General features: G+C 36.3%; 1 protein-coding gene across 9 annotated transcripts in view; it reads left to right on the forward strand.

Moving 5' to 3' along the window:
- Positions 1-25,485, forward strand: part of CNST (consortin, connexin sorting protein) — a 140,571-nt gene that overhangs the window by 40,874 nt on the left and 74,212 nt on the right. For 5 of the 9 annotated variants that reach the window (XR_013179215.1, XR_013179216.1, XM_077168533.1 and 2 more), the window contains exon 2: positions 6,308-6,733. The exons of 1 other annotated variant lie outside the window; for it this stretch is intronic. Coding sequence is in view for 6 of the 8 variants with exons in the window: in XM_077168533.1 (XP_077024648.1) it covers positions 6,358-6,733 (376 nt within the window). In the remaining 2 variants the exon portion in view is untranslated. Of the gene's footprint in view, positions 1-2,264; positions 4,630-6,206; positions 6,734-25,485 lie in introns of those variants that run through there. 3 more of the 9 variants (XM_077168535.1, XM_077168536.1, XM_077168534.1) reach the window with 3 other exon arrangements.

Consider the following 25,485-nt stretch of genomic DNA (forward strand, 5'->3'; position numbering starts at 1 on the left):
GGAAGCATAACCCAGGCCTAGGTCAAAGGGGATTTGAACCGCCTATTTACTTCCCGATCCATTTCTACCTTGGACCCACTAACCCAGTCAGCAAAACCTGTATAGTATGGTACCAAAATCAGAAAGTGTAGAAATCAGAGCAAAGGGATCATTGTGAAAGTGTGACCCTGGCCTAGGTCAAGAGGACTCAAAGTGCCTGTTTACTTCCTGATCTACTTTTACCCTGATAACCCACTTACCTAGTCAGTTGTCTGGGCGTGGAAACATTTTCTCTCTTTGAAGCTTTCTGAAGGCGCCAAAAGTGTCTGGAGTGCTGGCAGAACAGAGAAACCCCAGGGACTGAGCCTCTAGACTAAATTGAGTCCAGCGGCCGCAAAAAGATTCTCGGTTACCTGACTCACCTGCTCTTCTGGGGCTCCAGAGATTCTGGCATTCATCCCATCTGGGTCGCCAAATTGTTATTGGCCAGAGGCCATGGATTCTTCTGCCTGATGCGCTGAATTTCTGAGTTATCAGAGTTTCAAAGAGAGAAAGTTTATTGTTACTACACATGTAGCAGGAAAGCAGACAGCCTAACGGCCCAAAATCTGTCTCCCCGAGTTTATGTGGTTCAAGGTTTTTAAGGAAAGATGGGGTCATTTCACATAGTTAAGTTCAAAGCAGAAAAGGAGACAAGTGTAGAACATAAGTTGAAAGGAGGGGAGGCAGAGTTATCACTTCAGTACTAAAAGTGTAAAACCAAAAGGAAGAAGTACTTAATAGCCGACTTCATTAGCATTAGGGCCTTTACTTTACAAGAGAATGACCAGCTCTTACAATCACAAAGGCACAGAATAATATAAGGGCTTCTTACACTCATTTCAGTTATCAAGGCAACTTGACTACAATTCAGGGATCTCACGTATTTCCCTGTCTACTTCAATATTCCAGAAAGCAAAAAGGAATTTTATAATACAATTTACTAATCGAAACCATCCCTTAGAACCTGATTTCTCGGTTATACTTTTATTCTTTTTTTTGGAGTAATGTTAAATGTTACAGAATTGATCAGTATGATAGATGCACAGCTTTATGATAATACTATGAACCGCTGTTTGACAATTAGGATGGTTATGTGGTATGTGGATGTATTAATATCTCTCAATAAAATTGCATTTTAAAAAAAGAAAACATTTGGCGATAACTGCGAAGTCTTCTGGTTTACAGGTTGAGACGTTATCAATTCCCAGAAATTGTCTAGTACCATATTGCTGTGGGCAACACTCATTAACGGGATGCAAAGTGAACCCTACTGAGTCTTGATTGGCACTTAAAAAAAACTACTGTTGAACAGAATGAAGAATTTCTGAGTGCTTCACATGTTAAGCTTCGTGAAACCTTTGTTTCAACTTTATGTATGTATATACTTTGTATCTATAGGATCTCAGTAAACAATGACTTTTTAGTTGGTCACAAAAATTTTGAGGATCACTCTTCTGAGTTCTACTTTTGGTTGCTGGTATGCTGAAAATTGTCTGCAAGTACATGTTTGTCAACAAAGATAGCTAAATCACAGGAAACTATATATTTCGCAGTAAGATACATACTATATTTCCGATACACACTATACTTCACTATGTGAAGGTATTTGTGCAAATAAAGTGGCACATCTTGCAAATAAAATGCTGAAAGTGTGTGAATAAAAATGGTGAAGGTAATCACTATAATAAAGAATAACGTATGGGTTTGATGACTTTTTTCCTCAATTTTGAATTGACTGTGAGTAGCCAAATTTGAATTTGGGGTTAATAGGATATCTTCTTGACTTGGCTCTTCCTAAATTTTGGTCTGGTCTAAATTACCCAATTTGAATTTAGGGTTACTTCTCAAGAAGAATCTTATCTTTTATAAGTAAAAGTACAGTATGTAGGCCTAATTTATATGGATTTCAGAAAAATAGCATTCATATTCTCCTTAAAGTATTTTAATAAAATAAGTAATAGCATATAATTATCCTTATAAATTAATTTTTAATTAATTTAACTTATAATTTAAATTAATATAATTTATAATTTTTAAGTGTAATAACATGATGTTTATTCTCTTTGGACTTGGTAAGATATATCAAAAATGAAGTCAAATCATACCTGGGATTCAGATTATGTTTTTGATAAATTGTAGATTTTGTTAGTCTGTTACTCTAAGTTATTTATTTTAAGCTTCTTTTTCAAAGTTTTGTGGTTTTTCAAGTTTTATAAACTTCACTTGAATATATTTGTTTGAAGTTCTTCTGTACTGAGTCAACATGTCAAGTAACTTTTATACAATGTACGTATTTGGAATGCTATTTTGCCACAAGAGTCTGGAAACTTAAGCAGCACTGACTATCATGCTTTTAAAAGGCAAAATATGCCAGAGTCTGTGCTGTAGCAGTGATTGCAGTGTGTCATTGTTTCTTTTGTGACAATTAGTGTAGACTTACGGACTCTTATAGGGTAGTCATGCAGTTTAGATACAGCAGATATAACTTTGATCTCAACTGTACTTCAAATCTCGCAGGTCCTATGCAATGTTAGCATATATTTTACAAATGCTGTGTGCCAATTGAGCTTCTTTTTCCTCGTGATTTTCTCTTGCGCAAATGCCTTCACATAGTGAAATATAGTGTGTATTGGAAAGTCAGTCTATTGAAATTTTGTTGGTAACACTGTAGGAAAGGAAAGAGCAAGAAGGGACAAAAATAACAGTTTCCAAAAACAGTAAGACTGTACAGATTAGATATCCCATTAAGAAAATTATCCATTGCTTAAATTAAAGTTTTAAAATTTAAATGTGTTAGGAATGCAGACAAAAGCCAAATATTGTGTAGCAGGGCCCTTCTCAGAGTGAGGGCAGTGGAACAGATGGGAACCATGTGCCTGTCTGTTTCAGACAAAAACTGTAGAAAATCGATTCTCCTTTTCCTATATATATCTAATAGGTATGAGACCCAGGGCCAATCGAAAAAAATTATTATCTATGTCTTGATTATGGGTATTCAAAAGACTTATATCTAGTAAGACACATTTGCAGAAATATATAGCACAGAACAGTATTTGGGGAGGATTTTATGAGTAGTACAGAGTGCTGTAGAAGAAGAATATATTAAGTATGGGTCTTAATGAATTAATGGGGATGAGGAAGTCTGGGAGTGCTAATCTGAATATGTGAATTTCGAGGTAGGCCTTAAATATTGGTAGATTCTTGTAAAAAAATAAATTATAGCATATTCACACCTTGGAAAGAATGTAAGAGTGAGTTTAGAAAGTACCTTTCCAGAGTTCAGCAAATTATGCCATCACAAAGTAGTCAAGGCAAAATGTGTTGCATTCCAAAGGAAGGAATACCTATTTTACTCATTATAGTACTTAACTTAAATAGCATATTTGCCCCCCAAAAGTCCTCATCAGAAGTAGGTGGCCAATATAGAAAAATGGTTTAGAGATCATAAGCATTTTGGAGATCCAGTACTACCCAGGGAAGGAGAGAAAAGCACGCAGGGACTTGAACTTCCTGGTCATTAGAGATGTGTCCTTTGCTGTAGGGTGGAGTTGCTTCATTGTGGCATACCATGGCAGGAATGAAATAGTCTATTAGTTATTTTTTACTCCATTGTCCAAAGAGTATATGTTCAAATTTCTGGCCGCAGGACTATAACTGTCCAGATTCCATTTATACAGCTTACTACTTGAATGATTTTGACAGGGTATGAACCTTGATTTCTTTATGGTAAAATGGGACTAAAATTTCTTCTCTGATAGGATTATTATGAGGATTGAATAAGAGTGTTGGTGAAAAGTTTAATTCGGGGCCTGTTTCATGACCCTCAATAAAGCTGCAAATGCTATCTGTAATTTTATACTATCAAGAAGCTTCAAATACTAAGTTCTAGAGATCTTAGTCATCTGAAACAGGGTACTGAGAATCAACATCTGAAACATTGCAGGAAATGAATGAGACATCCCATCGTATCTTAAGATCTTTGTGTTCTCAAATGATGCTAGTTAACGTCAATCTATCATTAAAAATCTAATAAAATTATTTCTCTGCTATGCCGGAGACCCGGGTTCAATCCCCAGTGCCTGCCCATGCAAAAAATAAATAAATAAATGAAAAATAACAATCACCAAAAAAAAAATCCAATAATTTCTGGAAGGTCTGGCAAAGCACAGTTTCTGAGCCTGCAGTAAGGATGAGGACTCACTTTAGTAAATCTACCACTTAATGCCAACCTGTGAGATTTCTTAGGAACGAATCATGGTTTTTATTGAGTATTTAGTGTGTGTAAGCACTCTCCTAAGTGCTTTATCTGCAGTGTTGCCTTGAAAATGACTCATTGAGATAGGTAGATTTAAAAATTTGCCAGTTTTAAAAATGAGAAAATTGAGACTTGGAAATGCAGCATAACTTGCCTAAGGTTACACCTTGTTAAGAGCTTGTTAAAAGACAGAGCCAGAATTTGAACCTTACGTATCTGCCTGTGCTATTAGCCACTTATGCTTGCAATACTCAGGAGGACCTGGCTTCAGATGCAGTTCCACCTCTTTCCGAGAATATGGTTTTAAATTATTTTCCCTCTCTGAGCCTCCAGATTCTTCATTTCCATGGAAGGTATTCATGTAGGCTTGTTTTAAGGATTAGAAAAAAGATATGTAAAATGCTTGGTGCTGTTTCTGATGCATGATAGAGCAGCTCAGTGAGAGGTAGCTGTTACTGTTTTGGGCTTTTCTTTTCGCTACTGTCTGCCTTGGCATGTGATCTGTTTACCTTTCACAAGTAAAACTCTTTTACTTTCAACTGCAAATACATGTCAGAATATTACTTGATATATTTAAATTAGAAAACAGCTGAGGATGTTACTAGAATTTTAGGCTTACAGTTTTATCCTGTTATAACCACACAACTGCACACATACATTTTAAAAGTCATTTGGTTTTGAATTTTCTCATGATAGTGATTGTAAAGATACTTCATTAAAATAATAATGTGATATATTTATTTAGAATTTTTTTTGGTCTAAACGAAGTTATTCTAGATCTAGTTAAATCATTTTACTTTTCATACTACGTATTTGTCAATAGAGACACATCATAAGTATTTTAAGAAATACAATACTAGCCACGTCTCCAATGACTAGGAAGTTCAAGTCCTAAATGCTTTTATATTTTCCATTTTATTGTTTATTTTCTGAATCAAACAACAATATTCCAGTTGCAAAATTATGTGATCTAATAAGCATAGGGATAATGTTTTATTTTGTACTTTGTTTTCATGTTTTTAAGAATTCTACATTATTTGCATATTTCTGAAGAGTAAGCATTTGTACTTCTTAATTTGAAGAATTTTAAAAGTCCTGTCCCTGAGGTTTGTTTCAGAATTCCAGGAATGTTATATTTTATTCAGACACAAAATAATGCTTGGCAAGCATAAAAATATCTAAATCTGGCCTGGTATCATTTTTCTTTAAAATATAATATGTATCTGGATGATATGAAAGGATAGAACATGAATTGATTGATAAAGGGCTTGAAAAATCTGTTTTATAGAGCTTTACAATGTTAGCAGTGTCCGTGGAGTAGACTTAGATATTTATTTCCAGTTTTTTTCCTTTCTTACTTTTTTTTTTAACTGTATGAGAGGAATTTGCTGACAGTTTATTGACAAGGTGCTTTTCATGGCTTATTTTTAGGAACTAAAAGATGTAATAAGAGGTAATGAGCATATATATGTGCTTTGATCTCTCATATAACTGGAATTTTCCAACAGTTGCATTTTTCAATTTTTTTTTTTTTTTACATTTGCAAATATTACTGCTATTAGACCAGAGAAGGGTTATACACCTAGCTTTCACTTGTCTGGTAAATGCCTAGACATAAGTGGTTGATTTCAACAGATAATCTCATTTAACTAGTAATTTATTCCATTAAGGCAGCAGCCTCAATGTTGATGCACATTTGAATACCTACAGAACTTAAAGAAAAATAAATCAGTGCCCAGGTTCAGTCCCAGAGATTCCAGTTAATTGGTCTGGGATAGAATTTGGGCAAGTTCTGTAGGTAATTCTAGCATGCGGCCTGGGTTGAAAACTGTTGTTAAAGGGAGAACTAGGTAAGATTCAGGAGGGTTGCGAATGGGGAAAAGGGAGTAGGAATGAGATTTAGTTATTTCCTTCTCTTCCCTACTTACAGTAAAATGAACCAAGAGAAGAGAAAAATCAAAGATCACAGAGAATTCACAGAAGATCAAGTAGATTTTTTTCTTTGTTCTTTTTTTTCTTTTATCATTTTAGACATGGAAGGACTTTAGTGAAATTTGAAGAGTTCAATAGAGGGTGCTCTAATGGATGACAGCGAAACCCCTACAGATAACCTGCAGATAGAACCACAAGATGGGTGCCGTCCTGATGACAGTGTGGAAAGTATAGTAACACGCTTATCTTCAGTATCAGATGAAAATGAAAATCAACTTGATGAGGATGAGTGTGGGCATCTAACTGACAGTAACAGTGCAATGGGAAAACCCGCAGTATCAGAACAAGATAGTCTCAACAATAATGAAAGCTGCACGTCAAGCTGTGAGGTAGCTGCAAGTAAGAACTCAGAAAACACTTCTTGTGAAGTCCCCAGAGATGAACAGGCCTTCTTGGAAAAGGACAAAAAACTATCTGGAAAAAGAAGTTCCAGAAGCAAAAAAGGCACTGCTAAGAAACCATCAGGTATTTAAAAAAATAATTATTATTTATGCTTTTTATTCTTTAACTAAAAATAGATCTTCCAGTCCCATTCAGTGTATACTGTGCTGTAGTTTCCTTGTGTTCTGTTAATACATTCTGGAATTAGTTCACCAAGATAGCACGTGTAGCTTGAACTATGTATTCCATGCATGTGGTATGTCTCCACAGTGTTCCATTGTTTGAGTGTACTGTAGTTTAGTGAACCACTTCCTTATGACTGTTCCTAGTAGTTTGTAATAAACAGTGCTGAAATTGACATTATTTGTACGTTTTCTCAGTAGATACTTTAAATATAGTCTCCTTTCTTTATAAATTAGACCATTTTCTACCAATATCCACCTTAAAATTTTCTTTCTCTCATTACCATAGATTTGATCTCTAATTTGTAAGTTTATGTTCCAGTAAAATCTTCCTCCATGTTATTTTTAGGATCTTTTCATCTTATTCTAGGTGAATAATATACATGAATATATATTAATATACCTCATATCAATGTTGAATAATACCTCAGGTTTGATTATCTGTATCACTTTGGTCACAAGGTAATTCAGAGTATTTGATAGTTTTCATATATAGTTTGATGGTTAAAGTTCAGAGCTATGAGTTTTTACCTAAATTGCAAGGCACCCTTTGTTATTTTTTATTAGAAACAGGTAGTACTAAAGAGTTCTAATATATCCTAGATTAGGATGTAGCACCATTTTACCCAGTCAGCAGTCTTTTCATAATGCTCTGGTGAATAAAGGGCAACATCTCCCATCTTCTACTCTTCTTTATGTCTTTGGCAGAATAGAAATATAGTCACATTATCCATATCCTTTTTTTTTAAATTATATTCCTTTAGAGTAAGATAAGATTTCTAGTTTCTTCAAATTAATTCTTTCAGTAGACTTAAAGCAAATTAAAGTAATTTTTGCCAAGAAATATGGAAGTATTTTCTTAAAATGATCTGAGGGGTAAATAGTACTATATGTATATAAGTTCATTTATTCTAAAACTATAATTCAAGAACATACCATCTGACTGTGCCTCTCTAATAGGATCTTCTGCTGTTTTTCAGAGCTGAGACCTGTTGCATATCTCTAAGGGTCAGTCATAGCTTGATTATGGAGTCTTCTACTCTCCCTTCCATAGCCTTCTTCCGGTTTCCTTCATGTGATTATATAATTTAATATTATTGAGTACTTACTATCACATGAGCAAATATGTGTAGAATTACTACCCCTAATGTATTGAAATATGTGATTTATAAAACTTAGGAATAGTCGTCATACAGCTTATTATTAAAATTATTTTGCCCATTTTATACAAAGTGAGTTTAAGAGAAAAGGAAAATTGATCAGAAGTTATAAAAACTAAGTTCAAATCTTCCTTCTGATTCTAGGTCACTTGCTAAGACTTAACTATTTTATATTATAAAATTACTTTCTGAGCTGTGAATTTCTAAGTAGAAATGGTAGAGTCTAAATACTATTAAAATTTGGTGATTTACCTCTAATATATCTATAGAATGTTTCATATTTAAGGAATGCATTTTACTTTGTCCTTTAAATTTTGTTGTTAAATTAAAAGAATACATAAGTATAGGTAGGTAAAATAATTTTAAGCTGAATAGAATGATTCTTTTGAGGCTAGAATCATTCTTTTCTAAACCTTGAAGGGACCCCAGCTGGAAAGCTTTAGGATTGCTTATAGAACTTTCCTCAGAGTTTACTTCCCAGAACCCCACCCCTGAGAGACCATTTAATCCTGTCCTCTTTCTATACATATCCAATCACTGAGTCTAAGTGATTGTATCTCCCTGTGATTGCTTTAGATTGTCTCCTTCTCTATATCTCCACTACCACCAGCTTCATTTAGCATCTTTATCTTTAGCTGGATTACTGCATAAGCCTCCTAAAGATATCTCCTCTCTTATTTCTTACTAATCCATTCTTTATGTCAAAACTAACAATACAGGGCGGGCCACGGTGGCTCAGCAGGTAGAATGCTTGCCTGCCAAGCCTGAGGACCCGGGTTCGAGTCCTGGTGCCTGCCCATGTTAAAAAAAAAAAAAAAACTAACAATACAAAGAGTTGATGTTTTAGGGACTCAATAGGAATGTATTTACTACCCTTTTTTTTTTTTACTCTTAAATAATTAAGGTAATAACATTTCTAATTTTGGACATGAATGATTTTCTAATAAAAGATTAGCTTTTTAAATGTGAAATGGCATGTAAAACATAATCTTCAATTTTAAACCTGAGCTAAGTTTGTAAGTGTTCTGTACATACTTTCTGAGAACATAAATTTAGGTAAATTTACTCATTCTATACTCCCTTTCCTACTTTAATTGATAGTAATATTTCTTGTGTCCAAATACTAGTTACTGGAAAGTAGTACCCTATACTGTAAGAATTCGAGAATTCGAGAGTTTTGCCACGCAAAGGAAGACTCCAAGAGACGTTCTCTCATGCAACACGCAAGGGGTTTATTTACCACACATGCGTGGGGCTCACTGAACACGCAGGAACAGAGAGCCCCGAGCCTGGATTTTGGGAAGCTTTTTGAGGGCCAGTATAAGGGGGTGGGGTTTGAGGGTTGAACATGAGTTACAGGTTCTGCTTTATGCAGGAAGTAGATAACGAACATTTTGCAAGAAGTAGATAACAAATATTTTGCAAGAAGCAGATAACAAACATTTTTCGCACATGAGTCATGGGAGCTACTTCATGCAAGAAGCAGCTGTCTCGTGCAAAACTCCCTTACTCAGCCTTCTCAGTTGCATTCTTAGATAAACTTTCTCCGGCAGTTACAACCTTGCATAACCAAGGCAGCAGAAAACCTTGCATAACAAAGGCAGCAGATAACTGCCCCTGGGAAGTCCGGGGTTGTTTTTCTTAGCCTGATGGGGCCCATAACTCTTTTCTTTACAATCCTTCTTTACATAAGAAAAGTTAGCTACTGTTAAGTTTTATAAAATCCTTCTTTACAATACTATTACAGGGTGATATTATTAGGAGACATGTCACTATTTATAGATTTCCTGGAGGCAGCATATCTATAAACCTGCTAAAACTTTGAACTTGGCCCCAGGGGAATATCCAGTTGTCATGTATTATGTGCTTTTTTTTCTTTTTTCTTAAGGGAATTGAATCCACTTGATATAGACAACTATTCAGGATTTCAAGCTACATTACAGTCAGGTTTTCATTGTAGTTAAAACTGACACAGCATTAGGTAAATATCCTAAAAACTAATGAAAATTGGCCATATGTATTTAAAAAAAATTTTTTTTGTTGTATAATATAACATATATACAAAGCAAGGAAAGAATAAAACAATAGTTTTCAAAACACTCTTCAGAATTAGTTACAGGACAGATGCCAGAGTTTGTCATGGGCTACCATACCATCATTTCATATTTTTCTTCTAGCTGCTCCAGAATATAGAAGACTAGAAGGAACAATGTTTTTTTATCATCACAATCGACCTTTTTTGTATGTGTGTGAAAAATAACATACATACAAAAAAACAATATTTTCAAAGCACAGCACAACAATTAGTTGTGGAACAGATCTCAGAGTCTTGTATGAGTTACATTTCCACAATTTTAGATTTTTACTTCTAGCTGCTCTTAAGATACCAGAGACTAAAAGAAATAGCAATTTAATGATTCAGCAATCATATTCATTTGTTAATCCCCTACCTTCTCATAACTCCACTATCACCTTTGATCCTTCTAGCCTACTCTTTAGGAGTATTTGGGCTATGGCCCTTCTAGCTTTTTCATGTTGGAAGAGGCTGTCACTAATATGGGGTAGGGAGATGGGGACTAGCTGATGTTCTGGACAGGCTGGGCCCTCTAGGTTTCAGGACTTATCTGGTCCAGAGACCCATCTGGAGGTTGTAGGTTTCTGGAAAGTTACCCTAGTGCATGGAACCTTTGCAGATTCTTATATATTGCCATAGGTGTTCTTTAGGATTGGCTGGAATGGTTTTGATTGGGGTTTGGCAAATAGCAATGTCTAACTGAATCTTGTTTAAGAGTGACCTCCACAGTATCCTCTTCACTGTATTTGAACTCTCTCAGCCACTGATACTTTTTTAGTTACACTTCTTTTCCCCCTTTTGGTCAGGATGAAATTGTTGATCCCACGGTGCCAGGGCCGGACTCATCCCTGGTTGTCATCTCCCACACTGCCAGGGAGACTTTCACCCCTGGATATCATGTCCCACATGGGGGGGGGGGGGCAATGATTTTCACTTGCAGAGTTGAACTTAGAGAGAGTGAGGCTACATCTGAGCAACAAAAGAGGTCCTCCAGGAGTAACTCTTAGGCATACCTATAAGTAGGCTAAGCTTCTCCGCTACCTGTGTAAACTAAACAAGAGTAAGCCTCAAGATCAAGGGCATGGTCTATTGATTTGGGTGTCCTTAACTTGACACAGTATTGAGGGATTCCCTGATGATAAGGTTTAATAGTTCTGTATTTTTTTTCTCCTATTTCTCAAAGGACTTTGACAATACTTTTTGATTATCTGCTTAATATATTATAGGATGTATCCAGGCATTACATTAAGCTATATAGGATTAAAAGCCCTCATTCTTATTCTGGGCTTCCTGTGTTTCAGTTGTTCAAATGAGCTATCCAGATTATGTGCTATAGAAAATTTAGGTTCTATACAAAATAAACCTTTCTTCCTTTGGTCTCAATGAGTAGGTACGGTTCTAAAATATGGACACTGTCTTCCTTACCCCTGTGTTCTGAGTTACCTTAATCTGGACCTGATCAGATTCATTCTTATCTGTAAACACCAGGTTATAGATACATAAAACATCCTCTCAAAATCCAGAAATTATAATTACCACTCTGTACTAATTATGTCTGCTATAAGAGTTTACAATCTAGGCCCCTGTTTTCTTATAAACATTTTCTAAAGGAGAACATTCAATTATTGTTCTTTCATTTCTGGCTTATTTTGTTTCACCAAATATCCCACAGGTTCATTCACATTGTTGTATGCCTCACGACTTCGTTCCTCTTTGTAGCAGCACAATATTTGATCATATGTATACACCATCGTTCACCAATCTACTTCTCAGTCAGTGCATCCTTCAGCCAACTGCATTCATTAGACATGTGTGATGCCCAAAGTCCACAGTCCGTCAACACTCTCAATTTTAGATAAATTCATTGTTCCCAAGAGAAATAAGCAATAAACACACCTTCACCAAATTGGAAATCTAAACCTCGCCTTAACTCTTGTCCCTTTTCCCATTATTTACCCCTGCTGTTTCTGTGGTACTGCTGATGTTTTCCTGTTAAACATAGCCCATAGCATGCAATAGCAGTTTTACCCCTGTACCCTGGACTTAAATACTCTTTGTCCACAAATCATACCTTCAGTATCTTTGAAGTAATTCTTGCAAGCACTGATTTATATATCTAGTGTTAATCAGTGGGACACATAGGTCTATGAAACCCCTTTCGATCATGTTTACCTTCAGTATGGCAATATTACTTATAGACCCACTAGAGAACTGCCTTCACTCCTGTCTTTTCCCTTACTTTTGAGTTCAACCTCATTAGCTAACCATTCACCCATCTCTAGCTTCTGTGTTTCTCTAAGTCCCCTATATTCTATATTAAAAGCCTCTAATTTTACCTTTACCTTGGTCATAAGAGTGGAGTCATACAGTGTCTATCCTTTTGTGTCTGGCTTATTTCACTCATCATTATGTCCTCAAAGCTCTTCTATCTTGTCATGTAGCCCATGTATTTTAAAAGCTTTCTTGAGCTATAATTCACATGCCATATAGTTCACCCATTTAAAGTGTACATACAGTTCAGTGATTTTAGTATATTCACAGAGTTGTGCAACCATAATTTTAGAACATTTACATTACTCCAAGAAGAAACCCCAAACTCATTACCAGTCATGCCCCATTTCCCTCAAACCCCAATCTTTAGACAACTGTTTATCTATTTTCTCTCTTTGTCTGGAGATTTGCCCTTTTAAGACATTTCATATCAGTAGAGTCATACAGTTCATGGTCTTTTCTGACTGGCTTCTTTCTCTCAGCATGTTTTCAAATTCATCCACATTGAGGCATATATCAGTACTTCATGACTTTTTATGGCTGAATAATGTCCCATTGTATGAGTAGGCTACATTTCATTCATCCATTCACCAGTTAATGGTACATTTGGATTGTTTCTACATTTTTACTATTGATAATGCATGAATATTTGGGTACAGTTTTTTGGGTGGACATGTTTTCATTTCTTCTGTTTAAATACCTAGGAGTGGAATTGCTGGGTCCTGTGGTAACTCTATCTTTAACTTTTTAATAAACTGGCAAATTCTTTTCCAAGGCCAACAGCATTTTATGAGTGTTCTAGTTTCTCCACATCTTCATCAATATCTCATTTTTATTATATCAATAATTTAAAAAATTGAGCTATAATTCATAAACCATAAAATTCACCCTTTTGGGTATATAATTCATTGGTTTTTAGTATATTCACAGTTATGCAACCATCACCAGTATCTAATTCCAGAATATTTTTGTTATTCCCTGTTCTAATTTGCTAGCTGCCAGAATGCAATATACCAGGAATGGAATTGCTTTTTAAAAAGGGAATTTAATAAGTTGCTAGTTTACAGTTCTAAGGCTGAGAAAATGTCCCAATTAAAATAAATCTATAGAAATGTCCAGTCAAAGGCATCCATACCTTGGTTCAAGAAGGCCAATGAATTTCAGGGTTTCTCTTTTAAGTGAAAAGGCACATGGCGAACAGTCAGGCTTCTCTCTCTCAGCTAGAAGGGCATATGGCAAACATGGCGTCATCTGCTAGCTTCCTCTCCAGCTCCCCGGAGGCATTTTCCTTCTTCATCTTAATCAAGGCCCACCCTAATGGTGGAGACACGCCTCCACCTAATTCAGTTTAACAACCACTCTTGATTGAGTCACCTCTCCAGGGAAATTATCTAATTACGGTTTCAAACATACAATACTGAATAGGGATTAGAAGAAATGGCTGCCTTTACAAAATGGGATTAGGATTAAAACATGGCTTTTCTAGGGTACATGCACCCTTTCAAACTGGCATACCCCCGTAAAGAAACCCTGTACCTATTAGCAGTCACTCTCCCTTCCTCCCTCTGCCCAGCCCCTGGCAACCACTAACCCATAAATTTTGTGTGATTATAAGAGACAAGTTCAGATAAATATCTGGTGGCTGCCATAACAACATACTTTATTCAGGACCTGTCACCATAGTATCAAAGCATTTGACAAAACAGTTCAGCAACTGGCAGGAAGCCAGAGGTGCACAACAGACAGAAGTTCAGAAAGAGAGACCTTTCCAAATTGACTTGCCACTATTCAGTGCCCTGACTAGTTCTACTAGAGGCCTTTATAATTGTGGCTAGCCAGGAGATGACAGGGAGGGCTTGAAAGCAATAGGAAAACAAATTTTAGAAATGGATAGATTGTGATTGGTAATCTGTGACCTGGAGTCAGTTTTGTATAATGTGAAGAATAGACTTTGGGTTTGGATCTTGCCTCTGGCTGTTCCTATCGTATGACTTTAGAAAAGTAATTTATTTCATTTCCGTATTGTTTTCTGTGAAGCAGGACTGATTCTACATATCTTGCAGGATTGCCCTTAGAATGAGTTTATAGTGTATATAAAGCACTTTGTAGAGTACCCAGCATAACATAGGTGCTTCTAAGTGGTAACTGTTACTTTAATGTGTTATAAGACTTTTTTTCCACAACTTGTTGATTTTATTTTTATCATCACCATCCATGTACCTGTCGGTGTAAGATTTGGTCTTTATGTGGTTGACCGCTCCTACAACCTCTTCTGGAGACACAGCAAGCAGATAGTTCTAGGTTTCTGGGCTTTGCTGCACACTGAGCCTTACTTGGTAACAGTGGAGTTCTTTAGGGGTCTCTTGTTTCTGCTTTTTTATTTTGATTCACTCTCTTCAGTAGCTGGTGGTAATAGATAAATATTGTTGCCCTTAGTGGTCTGGTATACTTTCTCGAATGGGTGTTAGATGTTTCAGAAAAATCTTTGCTTGAACATACCTGAAAGGTTATTTTTACCCTTCTGGCTTTCACCTGTGCCCTGCTACTATCTCATGATGTAGATAAACAGGGGATCTTCCTCTTCTTTGTTTCTTACATGTTTGAGGTTATTCCACACTTGTGGTCATTTGTTCTATGCTTCACAAGATTATTTTTGAGTGACATAGTCATGTTCAGCAAAATTAAGAAATTAGTTTAATTTGACTTGGAGTTTCTTTTTCTCATCTACTTGAATCTTTCTAATACTCTTTCCAGGTTTACCTATGTATCCCTGTTCTCTCTCCTGACGGATATTCTTAAAAGCATTATGTCCAGTCTTAACCTATTTTAATATCGGGTAATCCCTGATGGCATGTTAACTAATATTTAAAGTAATAACTAGTAACACCATAAAGTATGAGTCCTTTAATCATATTTGCATTTTAAATACCTGGCTTTATCCATATTAGAACCTTTAGTGCTGGCAGAGCCAGACAGGTAACATATATTGGTAGTTCTGGCCAGGACTGTAATAGTAGGGATTGATGTAGACTATGGCACACAGGAGTATGCATACTCTACCTAAGTGAATCAACCAGCTAAACCCCTGTAAGAGGAATGATAGGTACTGGGATTGATGTTTTGGGATTGTACCCTCTCCTATTCGTTGGGAGGGTAAATGAACATTTTAACTCCCTTACAGACTATACACTAAACTTCCATAATTCTGAGGATCTGGTTTACATTTTCTGTGCTTCTACTAGATACTTCATGTCCTTTAAACAAAAATTTCCTTGGAAAGTAATCTGCAGAAACAGTAGTCTATCTTTTTACTCTTCTCTCATTAAGGGATTCATCAATGAAGATAGATCATATCACCTGTGAAATGTAGCTGTATCTTTTGTAAGAATAGAATAAAATAAAGGAGTTCCTTAATTATATAGATTCACACAATTTTAGAATCAAAAGGGACTAATGATCTCTCATGTGAAAAATGTGTTAGTTTGGTATTGCTGTCATAACAGAGTACCATAAAACTAAGTAGCTTGAAACAGTACATTTATTACCTTACAGTTTTGAGCTCAGAATTCTGACCTGGGTCTCACTGGGCTAAAATCATGGTATTGGCAGGGTTGCATTCCTTTCTGGAAGTTCCAGGAAAGAATGTATCTCCTTGCCTACCTTCTGCAGCTTTCGGAAGTTTTCCTCATTCCTTGGCTTATGACCCCCTCCATTCTCAAAACCATCAATGCCATCTCAAGTCCTACATCACTCTGATGGACTATTCTGTCTTCCTCTTCCATTTTTTAAAATAATTTTTTATTTCAAAATATCTCAAACCTTCAGGACATTTGCAAAAATAATACAAAACTGGGGAAGATGGCAGAATAGGGAACTACAGGACACACACCTCCTATAAAAACAGTTAGTGGACAGGCAGAAACTGTCTGAATCAGCAGTTCTAGGACTCTGGAGACCAGGAGAGCACTATACAGCAAAAAGGAAAGAGCAGGACATAGAGACTTAGAAGCTGCAGCAAAAACTGAGAGTGAATTGCTCAGGCAGCAAAGGCTGATTCCCATCCCCCCACCCTTGAAGCTTGCCTCTGAAGGGTCTGGTCTCTTTCTGGCTGCTACCAGATGGAGAGGGACATACATGAAGGCTTGCCACCCCAGGAATGGGGCGTGGGGTGGGTGGCAGCAAGTGGGAACACAGTCCTGTGCTGAGAATGGCTTCTGATGAGCAAGTTTGAACTGCTGGATTCCAGCTCTGGATCACTTTTAGCTTGCCCGGAACAGGTATCCCTGTGGTCATTGCTTTAACACCCACTCACTGGAAGTTGAAAGAATAAAATGCTTCTTAGGGCTATGGGAAAAGAATTGCCAAAGAGCACTATCTGCTGGGCAGACCAGGAAACTGCAGCTTTAGGGAGGCAAGAAAAAATTGGCTTTTTGGCATCCTTTCTGATCCTTTCCCCAAGGCCCTTTAGATCTGATCCGTACCCCTTTCAGGGGTCCCAGGCCTGTTTTGATCAGTTAAACACAGGTAATTCTAAAGATCTAGAATAGGTTGAGCCAAGTGTCAAAAAAGCATCTCAACACAAAGCCAAACACAATAAAGCCCCAGACAAGAGAGAAAAACTGACTATCAGAGTAAACAAATCAACATAATCAGATGCCTAAATATCAGCAAAAAACTATATTTCATACTAAGAAGCAGAAGAATATGACCCAGTCAAAGGAACAAATTAAAAAGTCAGAAGAGACTCAGAACTTGCAACAACTAGTCAAAGATATTCAAACAAATCTCCTAAACCAGTTTAAGGAGATGAAGGAAAACATAGTTAAAGAGATAAAGGATATCAAGAAGACATTGGGCAAGCATAAGGAAGAATTTGAAACCATGCAAAGAAAAATAATAGAACTTATGGAAATGAAAGGCACAATAGATGAGATTAGAAATACACTAGAGGCATGCAACAGCAGATTGAATAAGCAAAAGAAAAAGCAAAGTAGAAGAGAGGACAATAGAAATCTTACTGACAGAAGAATGGATAGATAAAATAATGGAAAAAATTAAGCAGCATCTCAGGGAACTGAATGACAGCACGCAGCACATAAACATACACATTGTGGCAGTCCCAGAAGGAAAAAAAAGGCCAAAAGAATATTGAGGAAATATTGAACACAAATTTCCTGACTCTTATGAAAGACCTAAATATTCATGTCCAAATGGGAAACATGCTCCAAACAGGAAAACATCCTAACAGATGTACTCCAAGACATGTACTAATTAGAATAAGAATTGCCAAAGATGAAGAGATAATTCTGAAAGCAGGAAGAAGTAGTGATTTATCACATACAAGTGATGCTCAATAAGACTAAATGCCAATTTCTGATCAGAAACCACGGAGGTGAGAAGGCAATATTTCATTATTGTTAAGATATTGAAAGAAAAAAACTGCCAGCCAAGAATTCTTTATACAGTTAAACTTCTTTAAAAATGAGGGAGGGTTTAAAATATTCATAAATAAACAGAAACAGAGAGTTCATTAACAAGAGATTTTTTTTTTCTGGCAAGGCTGCCAAGTCTACCCAACTGGGACAGAGCAGTCTCTTCAATAAATGGTGCTGGGAGAACTGGTTATCCATATCCAAAGGAATGAAAGAGGACCTCTACCTCATCCCTATAAAAAAATGAAGAGGATCAAAGACCTAAATATAAGAGCCAATACCATAAAACTCCTAGAAGAAAATATAGGGAAACATCTTCAAGACCTAGTAATAGGACATAGCTTCTCAGACCCACCCAGCAATATTGAATGAGGATTAAAGAACTTCGCTTTTCTGGGGCATACAACAGATTCAAACTGGCACATGAGCAGTAAGAAGGAATGAGGCCCTGAAGCAGATGACAACATGAATGAACTTTGAGAACATAATTCTGAGTGAAATAAGCAAAACAGAAAAGAACAAATATTGTATAATTTCACTAAGTGAATCCCTTAGAAAAATGTAAACTCAGAGTCTTAAAATATAAAATATAGGGGACATAGAGATAGACAGAAGCTAGAGAAGCGGGAGCAGTTACCTAATATGTAGATACTTGTTAATGAGCTTGAACTTAAATGTATGGGAATTGGTGGAGGTGATGGTAGTTTGTTATTGGGATTACAAGTCATAGTGCTGTATTGAAGGTGGATATAATTGAAAAGGGTCGCTTAAAATCATGTATTTAAGAGAAAAGCTGCCAGCCAAGAATTCTTCAGCAAGCAAAACTGCCTTAAAGATGAGGGAGAGTTTAACATACAGAGAAACAGAAACTGAGAGAGTTTTGTTGTTTATGGCTACATTACTCATGATAGCCAATGAATGGAAGGTGGCCAAAGTGTCCATCAACTGATGAGCAGAAAGGCAAACAGTAGTATATGAATACGATGGAATATGGTATGGCTCAAAAAGGAATGAAGTCACTAGGCATGCAATGAGATGAATGAACCTTGAGGACATTATGTTGAGCAAAATAAGCCAGATACAAAAGGATAAATATTGTGTGGTCTCATTTAGAAAATACTTACAAAAAAAGTAGGGTCCAGATTATAACCTCTTAAAATAGTTACATCTGTTTCTGAATTCTGAGAAGCTGTGTTCTTTGTGTATAAGCAAGTAGTTCCATGGATCAATGAATACGTGTGTGACATTGATGATTCAGAGTTAGAGTTCTGCAGTTCTAAAAGTCAGTATTACTCCATTCAGCAACTTTTAAAGAGGCTGAAAAGAAATCAAGCTTCAATTAGAGATATGAATGAAACTGGTCTGGTTGGAACTAAGGTAAATCAGAATACAGGGTAAAGGATTATATTGTTTCTGTTTTAAAACTTCAACTTCTAGGTGAGACCAAAGGAAGTGATGTTTATTTTGTCAAAAATTTAAATTTTCTGTAGCACACAATCTAATATAACTTGTCTGGCCAGGTCATTTAAATAATCTGAACATATGAAGCATAGAATAGGGAATAAGATCTTGTAATTCTGTATAGCTTTGTATAACACCCTTATATAGTCCAGAGCATGTTGGGCAGTGTTCTGGTTTGCTAGCTGCCGGAATGCAATATACTGGAAACAGAATGGCTTTTAAAAGGGGAATTTAATAAATTGCTAGTTTACAGTTCTAAGGCCGAGATAATGTCCCAATTAAAGCAAGTCTTCTTGGTTCAAGAAGGCTGCTGAAGTTCAGGGTTTCTCTCTCAGCTGGAAGGACACATGGCAAACATGGCGGCATCTGCAGGCTTTCTCTTGGTTCTACAAAAGGGACTCTCTCCAAAATGTTTCCTCTTTTAAAGGATTCCTGTAAGCAGTTCCACCTTTGATGGGTGGAGACACACCTACATGGATATCATCTAATCAGAAGTTACCACCCACAATTGGGTGGGTCATATCTCCGTGGGAATAATCAAAATGCTCCCACCCAGCAATGTTGAATGAGGATTAAAGCACATGGCTTTTCTGGGGTCCACCACAGATTCAAACCAGCACATCCTCAAAACCTGAGTAAAAAGGCCTGGTTAGTACAAATCTGTTGCAAAAGTAAAAAATGTTCTGTGCATCAGTTCAACAAGGAGAGGCAAGAAAAGAATGCCCAACTATGAGAGTTCAAGTTTAAGTTGTATTCCAGAAGTTGCAAAGTCTCTTGAAGGACTGGAGAAAAAATATGAAACTGTTAAACTTCCCCACGTGAGACATTCCTGATACTCTCTCATGCATTAGGGACTCCCAATTTAATAAGGCAAGCCCTCAGTGTTGAGGCTTACTCTTATAAAACTTATTTCTGTAATACAGAAGCTAAATAGGGGATCTAAAGCTACCTATGCATACGCTGAAGAGTCATTTCCAGAGAACCTCTTTTGTTGTTTAGATGTGGCCTTTCTCTTCTCTAAGCTCAACTCTGCAAATAAACTCATCACCCCCGTTAATGAGACATGACTTCCAGAGGTCTAAGTCTCTGTGGCAACATAGGACATGACTCCCAGGGATGAGCCTGACCCTGGCATCATGGGATTAAGAATGACTTCTTGACCAAGAAGGGGAAAATAAATGTATTAAGATTTCAGAGGCTAAGAGATTTCAAATGGAACCGAGAGGTCATTCTGGAGGTTACTCTTATGGAAGTTTCAGCCAGATATTGCAAACTGCCACAGTATGCCAAGCCACAACCAATAGTATTCCTGAAAACCCTAAAGAAAACCCAGGGCTCTATCTAAGACTCTGTACAAGTTTTTTTTTCTATGTGTGGGGTGCATGGTCCGGGAATCAAACCTGGGTTTCCCACATGGAAGGCAAGCATTCTACCACTGAACCACCAATGCACCCTAAAAGTTTTACTTATTAAGTTTATTTTTCAGAAACTTAAAACTTCCAGATTATTCCTATGCCAGAGAGGCCCTGAAACCCAGAGGTACCAGTCTCTTGAAGAACATTAGCTACATCCTTCTGCCCCATAATTTCAACACCCCTTTTCAAGATAAAGAAGTTAGAATGCTTATTGCCCAGTTATCTCTGAGGATTGTGAGAATGATCAAATGAGAAAAAGAAATTGTGACAGAGAAGGTACGATTTAGCAAATGATTAAGATTACTGAATCATTATGTAGATATTTCTTATTAATTTATGGTATATCAGAATAGCCAGAAGGAAATGCCTGAAATTGTGGAACTCTAACCCAGAATATACTTTGAAATTTGTTCTGTAACTGCTTTTTTTTTTTTTTATTAATTAAAAAAAAGAATTAACAAAACAATTAGAAATCATTCCAATCTACATGTACAATCAGTAATTCTTAATAACATCACATAGTTGCATATTCATCATTTCTTAGTACATTTGCATCGATTTAGAAAAAGAAATAAAAAGACAACAGAATAAGAATTAAAACAATAATAGAAAGAAAAAAAACAAAAAACCTATACCTCACATGCAGCTTCATGTAACTGCTTTTTAAACTGTACTTGGAAATTTATCCCTTTTCTGTATATGTTGTATTTCACAATAAAAGTATTTTATAAAATGAGTGAGGGTTTTAAATATTCACAGATAAACAGAAGCAGAATAGTTAACTATAGATTTTTTTATTTGGGGGGAGATTGTCAAGTCCACCCAACTGGGACAACAGTCTCTCCAACAAATAATGCTGGGAGAATTGGATATCTATAGCTAGAAAAATGAAAGAGAGCTGCTAACTTACACCATATATAAAAATTAATTCAAAATGAACCAAAGACCTAACTAGAAAAGCAAGAACAATAAAACTAGAAGAAAGTGTAGGGAAACATCTTCACAATCTAGTGATAGGTAGTAGTTTCTTAGATCTTGTACCCAAAGCATAAGCAGTGAAAGAAAAAATAGGTAAATGGGACCTCCTCAAAAGTTGAATATTTCTGTGCTTCAAAGGGCTTTGTTAAACAAGTGAAAGGCAGCTGACTTAATGGGAGAAAATATTTGGAAACCACATGTTTTAGTTTGTAAATGCTGCCTGAAATCCAATATACCAGAAATGGGTTGGCTTTTATAAAGGAAATTTATTAAGTTACAAACTTATAGTTCTAAGGCCTTAAAAATGTCCAAAGAAAGGCATCTGGGAAATGATACCTTGACTCAAGAAAGGCCGATGGGCCTGGAACAGCACTGTCAGCTGGAAAGGCACATTGCTGTCTGCTGGTTCTTTGGCTTCTGGTTTCAAACCCTTTCCCTGGGGACATTTTCTTTCTGACTGTCCAGACATCTCTGTCCTGTGTCAGCTCTGAGCTGACACAGAACCAAAATGGTTCCCTCTTAAAGGATCCCAGTAAAGGATCTACCTTGAATGGGTAGAAACACATCTCTATGGAAACCACCTAGTCAAAAGGTCCCACCCACAGTGGGGAGGGACACATTTCCATGGAAACAATCTAACCAAAGCTTCTACCCTAAACAATAGATCTGTCCCAACAAGTATAGTTTAGGGTTGAAAGAACATGGTTTTTCTGGGGTACACAACAGCTTCAAACCAGCATACCGCATATCTGAAAAGCATTTGGTATCCAGAATATATAAAGGAATCCAACAACTCAAAAAAAAGAAAAAGAAAAAGGCAAACGATCCAATTTAAAAATGGACAGAAAAACACAGTCTATCTTAACCTGTCTGAATAGTCATTTCAACAACCCAAACACATGAAGTCTGTAATGGAAAAGAGGGCTTGTAATTGTGTATAGCTTAATATAATAGCTAGCTACATCTCGGAGTATGTTGGGCAGATAATTAAAATGTATTGGCAAAGTCCCTTGAGGGACTAGAGAAAAAACAGGGAACTATTAAAATTTCCCACCACAGAAACCCCTGATTTTCTCTCAAACACTAGGGACTCCAAAGATAATAGGCTAAGCCCTTGCCATTGTAGCTTGCTCTGATGAAACTTATTTCTGTAGCAGAGAAGCTAAGCCTCCCTATAATTATGCCTAAAACTTATTTCCGGAGAACCTCTTTTGTTGCTCAGATGTGGCCTCTTTCTCTCTAAGCCCAACTCTGCAAGTAAAATCATTACCTTCCCCCTTATGTAGGACATGATAGCCAGGGATGTGAGTCTCCATGGCAACATGAGATTGACAATGTCTTCCTGACCAAAAGGGGGAAAAGTGATGTACCAAAATAAAGTTTCAATGGCTAAGAGTTTTCTGATAAGAGTTGAGAGGCTATTGTGGAGGTTACTCTTACACGGTCTTCAGCTAAATATTCCTGATTGCCACTGTATTCCAAACCCCAACCAGTATCATTCCTTTTAACCATAAAGAACACCCAGGGCTTTATTTGAGATCCTACAGAAGTTGCTTGCAGTAAGTATACTTTTCAAAAACCTAAAACCTTCAGGTGGTTCCTAGTCCAGGTAAATCCTAAAACCTTACAGGTGTTAGTTTTTCCAAAAACATCAACTAGTTCATCCCCCCTTCCCATGTTGTTGACACCCCTTCTCAACGTGAAGAAATTAGATTGGGCATAACCCAAATATCCTTAAATATTGGAAGAAGGATCAAAGAAAGAGGAGTAATAACAGAGAAGTTAGGATTTAGTATATGAGGAAGACTACTAAATCATTATGGATATTTGGTTTTAATCACCTGTGTCTTAGGACACCTAGAAGGAAATAACTGAAATTGTGGGACTGTAACCCATTCCAAACTTTGAAATTTGTTTTATAGCTACTTGTTAAAATGTGCTTTGAAATTTATTGCTTTTTTGTATATATGTTATATTTCACAGTAAAAAATGTTTTTAAAAGAATGGGCAAATGACCTGAATAGGTATTTTTCTAAAAAAAGACAAATGGCTAAAAGCACATGAGAAAATGCTCTTCTGCACTAGCTATTAGGGAAATGTAAGTCAAAACCACAATGAACTAAGCAGCTTCAATAAAGAGTTTTTTGTCTTTCAAAAAGAAAAGCCACAATGAGATATCATTTCACGTCTACAAAAAGGCCAGTATTAAACAGGAAACATGCAGAGAAATAGGCTCATTTATTCACTGCTGGTGGGAATGTAAAATGGTATGGCCACTTTGAAAGACAGTTTGGTGGTTACTCAGAAAGCTAAATCTAGAGTTGCCTTATGACCCGACAATTTCACTACTTAGTATATACTCAGAACTGAAAGAAAGGATGCAAACACACATTTGCACAAATGTTCATGGCGGCATTATTCAGAATTGCCAAAAGATGGAAACAAATATCCATCAACTGATGAATGGATAAGCAAAATATGGTGTATTATTACTACATTATTGTATAATGTGGGTAAACACAAAGGTACCATACCAATGCTAGGTCTCAACAATGGGGAGGATAAGGTATATGTGGGGTTTTGGGATTTCATTTTTTGGGGGTGTGGGTGGGATCAGGTAATGAAAATGTTCTGAACTTGATTACAGTGATGAGTGGCCAATTATGTGATGATACTTTGAGCCATTGATTGTATACTTTAGATGGATTATATGGTATGTGAATATATATCAATAAAATTGCAAAAAGAAAAGCCCAGAGACCACATGGCTTCAGAGAGAATTCTGCCAATCATTCCAAAAGGATTTAATGCCAGTCCTGCTCAAACTCTTTCAGAATTTGAAAAGAAGGAAACACTACCTAACTTATTCTAGTGAAGGGAGAAATCGATGTCTCTACAGTAATATTTGCAGACTGTGATACAGCACTCTCAGCAATTGGTAGAATATCTAGACAAATCCAATAAAGAAGCAGAAAACCTATAATATACCTATACAGAGCATTGCACCCCAAAACTGCAGGATAGATATTCTTCTCAAGTGCTTATGGATCATTTTCCATGATATGCCATATGTTGATTTACAGATTCAACACAATCCCAATGAAAATTTCAACAGGTTATTTTGCAGAAATGGAAAAGGCAATTATCAAATTTATTTGAAATGGTAAAGGGCCCAGAATAGCAAAACCATGAAAAAGAAGAACAAAGTTGGAGGACTCACAGTTCCTGATTTTAAAGCATAAAGCAAAGCTACAGTAGTCAAAAGAGCATGTTACTAGCATAAAGATAGACATATTGATCAATGGAATAAAATTGAGAGTTCAGAAATAGAACCTTCTATCTACAGTCAAATGATTTTATTTTTAATATTTTTACTGAGATTTCTTTAAAAAAAATTTTTTTAAATACCAAAAAACTCCAAACAAACACAAACATTCTTAACTTTTGATCACTCCATTCTACATGTATATTCAGTAATTCACAATATCATCACATAGTTGCATATTCATCATTATGATCATTTCTTGGAACGTTTGCATCTATTCAGAAAAAGAAATAAAAAGAAAACAGAAAAAAATTTATACATACCATACCCCTTACCCCTCCCTTTCATTGATCACTAGCATTTCAAACTAAATTTATTTTAACTTTTGTTCTCCCTATTATGTATTTTTATTCCATATGTTCTACTCGTCTGTTGATGAAGTAGATAAAAGGAGCATCAAACACAAGGCTTTTACAATCACACAGTCACATTGTGAAAGCTATATCATTATACAATCATCTTCAGGAAACATGGCTACTGGAACACAGCTCTACATTTTCAGGCAGTTTCCTCCAGCCTATACATTACATCTTGACTG

Source organism: Tamandua tetradactyla, chromosome 7 (genome assembly GCF_023851605.1).
Source record: "Tamandua tetradactyla isolate mTamTet1 chromosome 7, mTamTet1.pri, whole genome shotgun sequence".
NCBI classification, from domain to species: Eukaryota; Metazoa; Chordata; class Mammalia; order Pilosa; family Myrmecophagidae; genus Tamandua; species Tamandua tetradactyla.